At 40.6% G+C, this 10,442-nt stretch overlaps 2 protein-coding genes across 3 annotated transcripts; both read right to left on the bottom strand.

Moving 5' to 3' along the window:
- Positions 1-554: 554 nt before the first annotated feature.
- cdkn1a (cyclin dependent kinase inhibitor 1A) lies at positions 555-4,059 on the bottom strand. Of its 2 annotated transcripts, none has more exons than XM_062464511.1 (3): positions 3,814-4,059; positions 1,899-2,346; positions 555-1,770 (listed from the first exon to the last, which is right to left on the bottom strand). In XM_062464511.1, exons 2-3 carry the CDS (start codon positions 2,335-2,337, stop codon positions 1,715-1,717), a joined length of 495 nt encoding a protein of 164 aa, XP_062320495.1. In that variant the 5' UTR covers positions 2,338-2,346; positions 3,814-4,059; the 3' UTR covers positions 555-1,714. The 2 variants fall into 2 exon arrangements, with proteins under 2 accessions (XP_062320495.1, XP_062320488.1); XM_062464504.1 differs by lacking the exon at positions 3,814-4,059 and adding an exon at positions 2,658-2,807.
- A 659-nt stretch (positions 4,060-4,718) lies between these two features.
- srsf3b (serine and arginine rich splicing factor 3b) lies at positions 4,719-9,757 on the bottom strand. Its single transcript, XM_062464495.1, has 7 exons — positions 9,285-9,757; positions 8,481-8,545; positions 7,928-8,138; positions 7,653-7,787; positions 5,784-5,822; positions 5,596-5,682; positions 4,719-5,424 (listed from the first exon to the last, which is right to left on the bottom strand). The coding sequence occupies exons 2-7, from the start codon at positions 8,485-8,487 to the stop codon at positions 5,397-5,399; spliced, it is 507 nt and encodes a 168-aa protein (XP_062320479.1). The 5' UTR covers positions 8,488-8,545; positions 9,285-9,757; the 3' UTR covers positions 4,719-5,396.
- Between the last annotated feature and the right edge of the window lie 685 nt (positions 9,758-10,442).

Here is a 10,442-nt window from a genome sequence, read left to right as displayed (position 1 = left end):
AGGACTAGAAAGAGGACTAGAATATCCTCTGCATACCATTATAGTCATGCGCAAAAAACATGAATGCAATATGTTCATGTAGAAAAATAAAGCATCACTCCGTAAGTGCTTAATGTGGGGATTTTCAAGAAAAATAAATGAAAAAAAACTACAATTTCGATTTTTCATGTTACTGTTAATTTACAATATGTGTATGTTTGCAGTTATCTGTGCAGTGTGTCTGAGGGGTAGGGTAGGATGCAGTATGCCAAGTGCTGAACAGAGGAGTGAGGGGTTGGGGATCCATGATTGGGGATGTAAACAAGCTATCGTCATCTTCCTAGCAACCTGCCTGACAACAAGTCAGTCACCAGGGCACAAATGACGCCGGTACCTGTCTGGAAGATCTCACCATATTCAGATTCAAAACTATTCTGAATCGAAATACAGTATGTTTCTTCAATATTTTGATATACTGTATTGCAACATTGGTAACTGAGGACACTGACCACACAAATATATAAAAGTACACACAGTTCTAAAGTGTGCTCAAAATACATCAATGACCACAAGTCTAGTGTAATAGTATACATCTTTATTACAATTCAATTTACAAATCACACAAAGCTTATCTTACAATAAATATAGAGTATCTTTTAAAAATGTTGAACATAAAATATTATAAAGGACATATGAATACACATCTATGAAGGGAAGTGCATTGTTATGACTGATGCTAGTGATGATTTCACTAAGCATTGTTTTTGGTGCATATCAAATAAAGTATTTTGTTGGAAAGACACCCATTACCTGTAGCAGCATATTGTTATTATTATATATTTAAATGCACTGTACTAGGAATAAAATACAAATGATCAAAATACTCAGCTGTAGCTTAGATGAGTTTTGTTTAAGTCAAATGCACCAGCTATGTGCTGCATCAAATGTGCAACTCTGCAAGGAAACTTTGTATAATATCTCATATGTAATAACAATCTTAAAAATGTGATTGTAAGTTTGAAGTATGTCTTGGTTTGAAAGAGCAGCCAACATCCCTGTTGACAATAAACAGCTCAGAGTGGGATGACACATACTGAGATTGCTATCAATAATAAAATAGAATTCAAACAAAGTACTCATTCAAGTAGTTTCCTTTGAGTACACAAGATACACAAAACTTCAAAATTCAAGTTAACAGAAAAAAGACAGAAAATAAGTGCTGATGAAAAACATATTCCACAAACTTCATGATACAGCGTAGTGACGTAATATACAATATTACAAATAAATAAATTAATATTTGAATCTAAAGTCTCAGGGACTTTAGGCTCACTCAGTAATACAGTCTCATTTTGATGATGTTACTGTAAGTGTAAACCCAGAGGCAGAATCGTGGTGAGTCCATTTCAGTGGTGTGGAATGTACTGAAACAAAGGCATCCAGACAGTGAATGTTTCAATGCCCTTAGTGCATTTGGCCATTGATAAGGGAGAGGAGGTCCACTGATTGATTTAGGTCTGAACTGGCTGAATAGAGTATGTATTCCATACCACAGGGGGGCGCTTTAGACAGTAATACGTTACAAAAAATAAACACATGAGCAAGAACAAAGTACAGTATAATGAGCAGAGGTTCTTCTGTTTTCCCATTGCTTTTGACAGTTTGTTTTACAGTTGCATACACAAGGTTGGGTGAGTAAGAGTGTATGCATATTAAGGTCTCTTCACCTTCAAAATCACTGACCGGATTTCCTAGGAGTTCCCACCACTCTTCTTTTAGCAGCGTAGAAGTCTGTAAGAGACAGCGACCGGGGGGGCTGTTTAACATGAGTGTACAAAACATCGGCATGGACAGTTTAAGCACAACACATCCTGATTCTGGGATAGTACAAGGTCACACGAGCACTGCCCCCATCATACCTGTTATGTTGGTCTGTTTTCTCTTCAGCCTTTCTCTCTCTCCCCTCCCTGGCGTTGTCTCCAGGTTTTGGACGATGGTCGCTCCATCCCTCTCTGGGGTGTACAGGACGTTCTCCTTCCCACTGAGCGAGGGCCCTGCCCTGGCCTCTATGTAAGAGACCACCCCCCTCTGTCCCTCCACCTTGTTCATACCCACCATATTTGGGCGGTAGACGAGGGGCACCGTAGTGGAAGGAACGCCCTCCCACTGGAAGTCGCCTCCCTTTAAGGGCTTCTCCAGCAGGAAGTCAAAGCCCCAGCGGTGCGAGGTATCCTCCAGGTCTTTACGCAGGGCTTGCTGGTACTCCTGCTGCAGCTGCTCATGGTCCACTGGACCAAACAGGCTGCGCTGTGCAGTACCGCTACCCAAGGAGCTTAGAATGCTCTTGCGAGAGGCCATGGTCTTACACTGTGGAGAAGAGAATAACAGAGGGAAACACTGGTTAGGTGAGCAAGTTAAAAAACATACTGTATGTGGACAAGTAATGCTGTATGGCAATTTTTTTTTAATAATGACAATAGCCATTAGTTATCGTCACTTCCATTCATGTCATTACATATCAATCATAAAATAGAAGCACACAAAATCAAATTCTGCCACTGTATCCCAAACTCAAGCTAAAAGTTATTATGAATAATTCTACAAACTCTTAAGAACATCATCTATCAAAATTATAAAATACTGATGACACCACAAGCCTACCAGGCTACAAGACTCACCATTACTGCAAAAGCCTTAACAATAAGTTCTTCACGTCACCAGAGCTAAAGGGGAACTGAGATCTGCTGAGAATGAGACACTTCTTTATACAGGCCAGACAGAGTCAACTGTGATTCATAGGGGCGTACTTTTCTCTACGGCAATACTGTGGATACATGCCTGGGCAAACCACCTCAGCGACATGTACAGACTAGTCCTGTCTGAAGTAAAGGAGGCTTTTTTAGGTCGAAACCACCGGATGGCAGTGTGGGGCAATTTTTTGGATTGTGTGAATGACAGTGCATCTTTGTATGACGTAAATTGGAGAGAAAGTTAACATTGTATGAGAATAATAATTGAATAATAATTGTATCATCATGTAACAAGTCTTTTTTACCCACCAAGAAAATTGCCATTTGAAGACTCGACTCACTCCACATTTCCCCAACAGCATTAAAAGTGTAGACCTACGCTATGAAATCGTCCATATTTCCTGATATTTAGGCTAATGTGTATTACAGAAATATATGGCGTTTTGAAAATGGTTTTCAATAAATGCTCATTGTCAACCTGAACAAAAAAAGTATTGGAGGCACATTAACTCAACATGCAGATGATTAGATAATGAAAACATGAATAAATAAGATAAAAAGAATAGGTGTAGGACGAAGGAAGAACTATCCCAATTGTCACAGTAGCCTACGTGACAAATGTGTCACTATCACCTGAAGAAAGGGCTTGACAACCAGACACAAGGCCAAAGGCACTTGGAGGCGGGCCCGGAGGGTAAATTCAATAAAGTGGCGGGATGACGACGCGATGACTTGACGAGTGCAAAAGCACATGAAGAGCTCAGACCGAACCCACTTTACTACGTTTCACGTGAGTCTGAAACTCATGTGAGCCCGTTCAAACTGGGGGCCGTCAAAATACTATCCATGACTACAGAGTCAAACAGAATTGGTCTGAAACGTATGCTGTTGTTGTCGTTTTTAAAGTGGACCCTAAATACAGCATACATAACTATATTCTCAGACAAATTAAATAATTGAACTTCAGGAAAAACAATAAAGTCATTATTTGTGGATTGTAGGCAAAAGTAGTAGGCTACAATGGTAATAGAAAAGGTAGGCCGCCTATATGGTTTTAGAACATCATCTTTGTCAATTCACTTACGTTATTGGAATCCAGTAATACGCACTTCTATCAAAGTAGCCAATACTTGAACGAAAACTTGGCCTTCTTTATCTTCCAATATCCCTTTTTTTAAGCACAATTTTTTACTTGGCTTTCAAATGCTGTCAAGTGAAATAAAGCAGAAAGAAAAAAAACGAATCCCCTTATAACCCTACTTGACAAAAAGGTTCTCAAAGTGTTCTCTCAAGAATGGATGAGAGGAATTTTATGACATTTGGTGGTTTCCCGTGCAAGGCGGGGTCTATTGAGTAGTAGGCTACGTGATTTCTGCAGCCGGCTGACTTGAAGCAGTGAATGCCATTGGCTGCTTCAAGTCAGCCGGCTGTCGCGCCGCCGGCGCTGCATGAAGTCGAACACACCTAGTGTCATGGTATGAGGTCATGGTATAAATAAACAACGTGCAGGCATGTTAGCAGGGCGCCCAAATTTGAGATTTACCCGCCCAATTCACGTTATCTTGAAGTTTGAGCTTAAGTTTGTGTATCTCCACTAGAGTCCATCTGGGCGGGGAGGGGTTTCTCCAACTGAATCCACAGGTGATGGCGTCATGCCCACCCACTCCCCCATAAAGTGAATTAAAACGGAATAAATTGTTTTCCATTCATAAAAAACACTTTATTGAAGAATGTAAATTGTTATGTTGGGGTGACCCCGGCACCATCCCCACCTCAAAATAAATACAAATAAATCACCTTGCCAGAATGAAGCCATACAATTTGTATTTTCTTATAGTCGTAGCCATATCAAAATATATTACGTTTCCTATTACCGAATCAGTTTATCAGTTAATGCCATGTGGTCATAAACAAGTAATTTTAAAGCAGTTAAAAATACTTTCTTTCGAGAGCTAGATGTTGGGCTTTAAGAGGTTTACTTTCCAATTAATAAAGTTATTGGTTTTTCATTCGGCTACGTTTGTGAAGAGACCAGACCACTCATGCACAGGTCTAGAAAAAAAATTATGTATTGCCATTGGACCCCCTTTTGGTACCTAGATTTCTTTCTATCAGATTTGATTACTTCACAGACAACTTTCCAGAATTTTCTTTTAATTCAGAGAACATTACAAACAGTACAAATATCAATGAAAGAAAGTGAAATCTTAGACAAACTCAGATAGTTAAGGTTAGAACTACTGCACATGTCTGTGTATCTTTAATGTATTCCTTCAAAATCCTTCATCACAGTGCCATTTCTTACCAGAGCTAGACTCACCTGTATGGTTCATTGACAAATAGAGAAAATAACTTTGGAAAAACAATAGCAGATAACAGGCAACATTGAAGGCAGAAAGTAATCGTGGAAAACACTATTTAAGCACTAAGAAGACTACAGGACAGAGGCTAAGCATCAACACATACACTCACACTTATTCACAAAATATAGAAAGAGGAAATTTGCACGTCACAGAGAAGCTAAAAACAAAAGCGCAAAAATATATTATTGATGGATTAAAACACACAAAAAACTCACTGATTTTTTTCTCTCCATCAAATGAAATGATTCAATAAGTATGAGCGTTCATTCATCTGCGACTTTAAACATGACCTCCATGCATCCTCTTACTTTCTCTCATTAGACCTGGAGCGGCTGTAAAAAAGAGACACAGTCACCGACATGACATTAGAATTTTTACAAAGAAGTACTCATCATTAAGAAGAATTTACTTCAAGTCAGCCAACATACAGCCAATACTTTAGATGGTGAAAATGAGAAACAATAAGTGATTAGTCAGTCATTTCAATTGGCTGCATGTTTTACCTCCTGGATCTAGAGAAGGACCTGGATGGTTTGTGGTTCCTGTCTCGGGACAAGGATCTTTCCCTCCTCCTGTCTCTGGAAAGAGACCTGTAGAGACAGGAAAATGGTGTTAGTCCATGAAGCCCTTTATCAACATCGTATAAATTCAATTGATCAAATTTGGAAACTTTTGGTCACAGTCCACTAACCTGCTACGACTGCGACTGAAGCTCCTCCTACGTGGGGATCTGAGGAAGGAAAGAACAGCAGAGGGCTTCACATAGAGAGCAAGGGGACCTGGTGGCCCATTGATACCACAGTCCTATCTCCTGTGCTCCCCTGAAGTGAACACCCACCCCCTTAACACAGCCTCTTAGTGAGCAACTGAGCTAATCTCGACAGGAATGGGAAACTGTAAGAGGGCATTTGAAATCGGCAATTTAGTTGACTTCATTCCTTAAGATGACATGGTTAATACTGCCACCTGTGCAAGTGGCACAATCTGTTTTGAGAGAGAGAAGTGCAATTACACAAACAGGGAGAGATGCTGAGGGAATGGAAGGTTGTAACAGCATTATTAATTATGGTCAAATCTAAGGTATAGGGATTTTTATGTAGACATATCAAAGCTACCAATGGAGAACATCCGCAAAGCACATACAGGATGGGACCAAGGTGGGACCTAACCTTTCCAAGGGAAAGCACTGATTGGAATAGTTCCTTAAGTGTTTTTATTCAGATCCCAAGACAAACCAAGTCGGTAATCTATCATCCACATTTCTGACAATGTGATGGCCTTAGACACTGGATGTTGAGCCTTTCCCCTTTGAAACAATAAATAACAGCACATTAGTGAGAGAAAAAGCATCTCTTAAGATTCAGATAAAAAAGGAGAACCTTTGTTTAAACCAGCTGTCTCTTCACTTTCTAAACTGTAATCAGCAGTGTACTGTATGAAGCAGGAAAAACTTACTAGTTTTTTGGTTTTCAACAAGCTAGATATGACGAATGGGAAGAAGACTGTCGGCCGGGTAGGCAGAATTGGCTGAATAGGACTGGCCAGATGCTGCAAGGTGATTAGTTGGCAGGCGGATGGGGGCTGGCTGTGGCTTTTTTCCTGCTTTTATTGGTTAGCCGAGGGCTGCTGCTGGTAGGTTGTAGTGTAGACATTTGGGAGCGTAAAACGCTGATTGGCCGGAAATGTGAGATGGGCCACTGCCGATTGGATTAAGGTTGGAGTAGGAGAAGGCTGAGAACGGCATGCTCAGGAACCAATGGGCTGGTGCAACCTGACGACTGGCCATGCCTGGGTCATGTGACACGACACCAGCCAAGCTGATTGGGGCACGCTGGTCAGCGGTCACATGATGCTGAAAGAAGACTAGTTGACTGACTCAGAGGGTGGTGAGAAGAGGCATGGTGGTGACTCTGCAACGGGGTTCATTTTTATTAATATAGATGGTAAATAAAAAGTCAACCTCAAATTTAAACAAAAAACTGGCATCACAACCAATCTAGTATCATCAAATACCCTCCCCCCAAAACACTTCTTAAATGGTACTGCTTTGACATACAAGCTACCTACTTCAAAAGAGCTAGTTGTGATATTTACACCTGCTAAAGCATCAGATGATCTAAGAAGTGCACATGGCATTGTACACTTCCAAAATGCATTTGGCGCTTCAGGAACAATGAAAGGCGTGTAAGCTAAATTTGGAGAAACATGTAGCATCAAGTGCACTTAATCTGGCATACAAAACAAGTTTTTTTAGATGGCAACCACCCCCATCGACATACAGTTCACTGGAACTTATAGTAGCCCCAATGATTATAAATGGTCATGAAAATGACAACTGCATGCCCTTAGTGTCACAAAGTCTTGACCGTAGTTTACCATGGAACCAAGGGTTGCCATTCAGTCAGAGCTAGGCCACTAACAAAATGTGGTAATGAAACAGGATATGCAGTTCATCAAAGAGAAACAACAAATTCAATAAGAGTTAAAAACTAGAAAATGAAGTAGAAAGATTAGTGGTGTCTGTTGGGTAACCTACAGGTCTGTGTGGGGAGCGGGTTACCTGCGTCTGGGGGGGGGACTACGACGCCTGTAGTCATCTCGAGGGCGTCTGCTCCACGAGGGGGGAGGACCACGATTGCGGGTGCGTTTCTCTCCATTGGACAGCTCAACTCGTACACGACAACCACACAATGTCCTGAGCAGAACAACCAAAACATTGGATTTCCCAAAGCAAACCAAAAACTCAGTGAAACACAGATTTGTCAGCCTACTAAAAATACAGGCCCATTGAAACATAATAGGCATGTTTGAGATTTATTTCTGGTAAATAAATACCTTCCATCAAGCTCCCGCACTGCATCAGTAGCATCTCTTGGATCTTCAAATTCAACAAAAGCAAAGCCTGGGGGGTTTCTGGCCACCCAGACACTGCGGAGAGGGCCGTAGTAGCCAAAAGCTCTCTCCAGCTCTGTCTTGTTGCCATTGTTGCCCAGGTTCCCCACATAGACCTTGCAGTCAAGAGGACAGTCTCTGTGCATGGCTGGATCTGAAAGGTTACACAAAATGCGCTAAAATGTATAGTTGGCTTTGAGGATGACAGTTGATTTGGGCTGCCTTCTTAGTTTAACAAGTGGACATGGTTAAGACATGTAATTGTAAATGTATACTCTAAACAGATCTTCCCTAACTATGCAACTAACAGCAACATGCAAACAATGCTAATAATGACGTTTTTTAAATAAGGCTAATCAAATAGACCTACATAGATGGTGTTACTTCAAACAATCATAGGGAGAGTCATTGTATAATTTCTTTTTGTGTGTTAATATGCTAAAACTTTGAGGCACACAATGTACTGACATGCAAGTATGAAAACTCGATAAATTACCTGCCATTTCAACAGGCCTCAATTTTCAAAACAAAAACTGACACTTCGTAAATGCGATTGAAAAACTGAAAGAAGAATTGTCCATTTAGATTTTCATGTACACATTTTCCACACATTACAGACAATATAACAATTGACATAGTGGGTAACAAACATCTTAATTTTATACAGAAATACAGCCTTGATCTAGTGATATTTTCCATATTAACACACATTTAAAAAGCTAGATGTGTACAAAAAGTAACAATAAATGCACAGCACATGGAAATGCATTGCTGTAATGTTTCACTTATTTAACTTGGTTCTGCAGAATCACGGACAAATGTCAGAAGGTATGTGTACCCCAATCTGGGCCCAGTTAATATCGGTGCAGAATATCAATATTGTAGCGTTATTTAATTAAAATGGCAAAGGTGAAAGGCCCGACTGACTTGGGGTGTGTAGACTACCTATATTTAGCAACTTTATTAATTTAGCAAGCACCTATATGATCGCTAGCTAGTTAGATATTATATTACTGCGTCCCGGCCTAATCCATCATCAGAATGACAACATATCATGCCAAAGAATAGAGGCTGTAGCTATATGTGGTAGCGTTAGCTATAGCGTTAGTCCAGATCTTTTCAGAAATGGCAGTAATCTAGTTCGCTCAACTAGCTAAACAATAAACAAATAATACTAGAAAAACGAGCTAGCTAGCTCTAACTAGGCTACTTTAACTATTGTGATGAACTGGACAAAACAATGTTGACAAAATGGGATTAGCAGAATTATATTTGAGTCAAGAATTCAGTCTTAATTTACCGTATTGTTTGTGGCTGTATAGCTACAGTCAATCCGTAAAACCGACACCGGAGCCTAGCCTATGGTAGCTATACCGTTATACTCCTCCCCTGAACCCAAACCGAAATGGCGTACGGTTGGAATCCGTAGGAAACGTCATACGCCACTGCATGTGAATGGTTATTTTGTAAACAAAAAATAGATCTTCTTCTTTTTCCGATTTAACGGCATATTGCAACCAACACAAAGAGGTGCATGTCCACCATCTACTGTTCGGGAGTGCGAGGCCTGAGTCCTGGCAGAACTCCTGCACTATTACAAGCGCCTACTCTACCCTGACCCTGATCCCAATTTCCATTTTAAATTAGGCCTGAAAATCTCCCTACCATAACCCTCTGTTTTTAGTGGACCACTCAGGATCACACCCTTCCTACTCACTAATCCTAGCCCTGAGTATGGCCCTCTCTACTTGGTCATGCATGCCTTACACAACACATGCGCTGAGTCTACAGTTTCTAAAGGACCACACTTATCACAAGGCCCATTATTTACATTTACATTTAGTCATTTAGCAGACGCTCTTATCCAGAGCCACTTACAGTAAGTACAGGGACATTCTCCCTGAGGCAAGTAGGGTGAAGTGCCTTGCCCAAGGACACAACGTCAATTGACACGGCCAGGAATCGAACCTGCAACCTTCTGATTACTAGCCCAATTCCCTAACCGCTCAGCCACCTGACTCATTGTGACGTCCAACAGAAAAAAGTCAGAGTAACCAAATCTCAATCGCCACATATGAACTTCCCCCAAAACTCCACGAACCACCCTCCCCCCTGAACATGTCTCAACTCACTTATAGGTTTAAATATGCATCAGAAAAGCAAGCCTGCTCCACACTTTTTACCTTTTTATTGTTGTTTTCACGCCATCCAAAATAATGTGAAGAAGGATTACTGAGCATCCCTGTTTTTGTTGTTTACTGTGGTTGTGTTTATATATTGACCATACTTGTTATAACTGCACAACCTTATAAGTATGATAGCACAGTATTTACCTATGCCATTCATCTACCTGTGGACAAGAATCAATAAAAACAGAATACTTACCATCTATACAGTCTTAATGCTAAGAAACAGACACAGTTAGATGGGGAAAGAAGGGTTCTTCCCCGAAGTGTTC

This window comes from Osmerus eperlanus, chromosome 1 (assembly GCF_963692335.1).
Source record: "Osmerus eperlanus chromosome 1, fOsmEpe2.1, whole genome shotgun sequence".
Taxonomy (NCBI): Eukaryota; Metazoa; Chordata; class Actinopteri; order Osmeriformes; family Osmeridae; genus Osmerus; species Osmerus eperlanus.
Note: the sequence above shows the minus strand (reverse complement) of the source record. Positions and strands in the feature narration are given on the sequence as shown.

What these genes read in the sequence shown, in the direction of transcription:
- cdkn1a (XM_062464504.1), bottom strand. An exon ending in AAAACAGACCAACATAACAG is followed by an intron (nt 1,771 to 1,898) that starts GTATGATGGGGG and finishes TGTCTCTTACAG; the next exon opens with ACTTCTACGCTGCTAAAAGA.
- srsf3b (XM_062464495.1), bottom strand. An exon ending in TTCAGTCGCAGTCGTAGCAG is followed by an intron (nt 5,683 to 5,783) that starts GTTAGTGGACTG and finishes CTGTCTCTACAG; the next exon opens with GTCTCTTTCCAGAGACAGGA. An exon ending in TCCTTCTCTAGATCCAGGAG is followed by an intron (nt 5,425 to 5,595) that starts GTAAAACATGCA and finishes TCTTTTTTACAG; the next exon opens with CCGCTCCAGGTCTAATGAGA.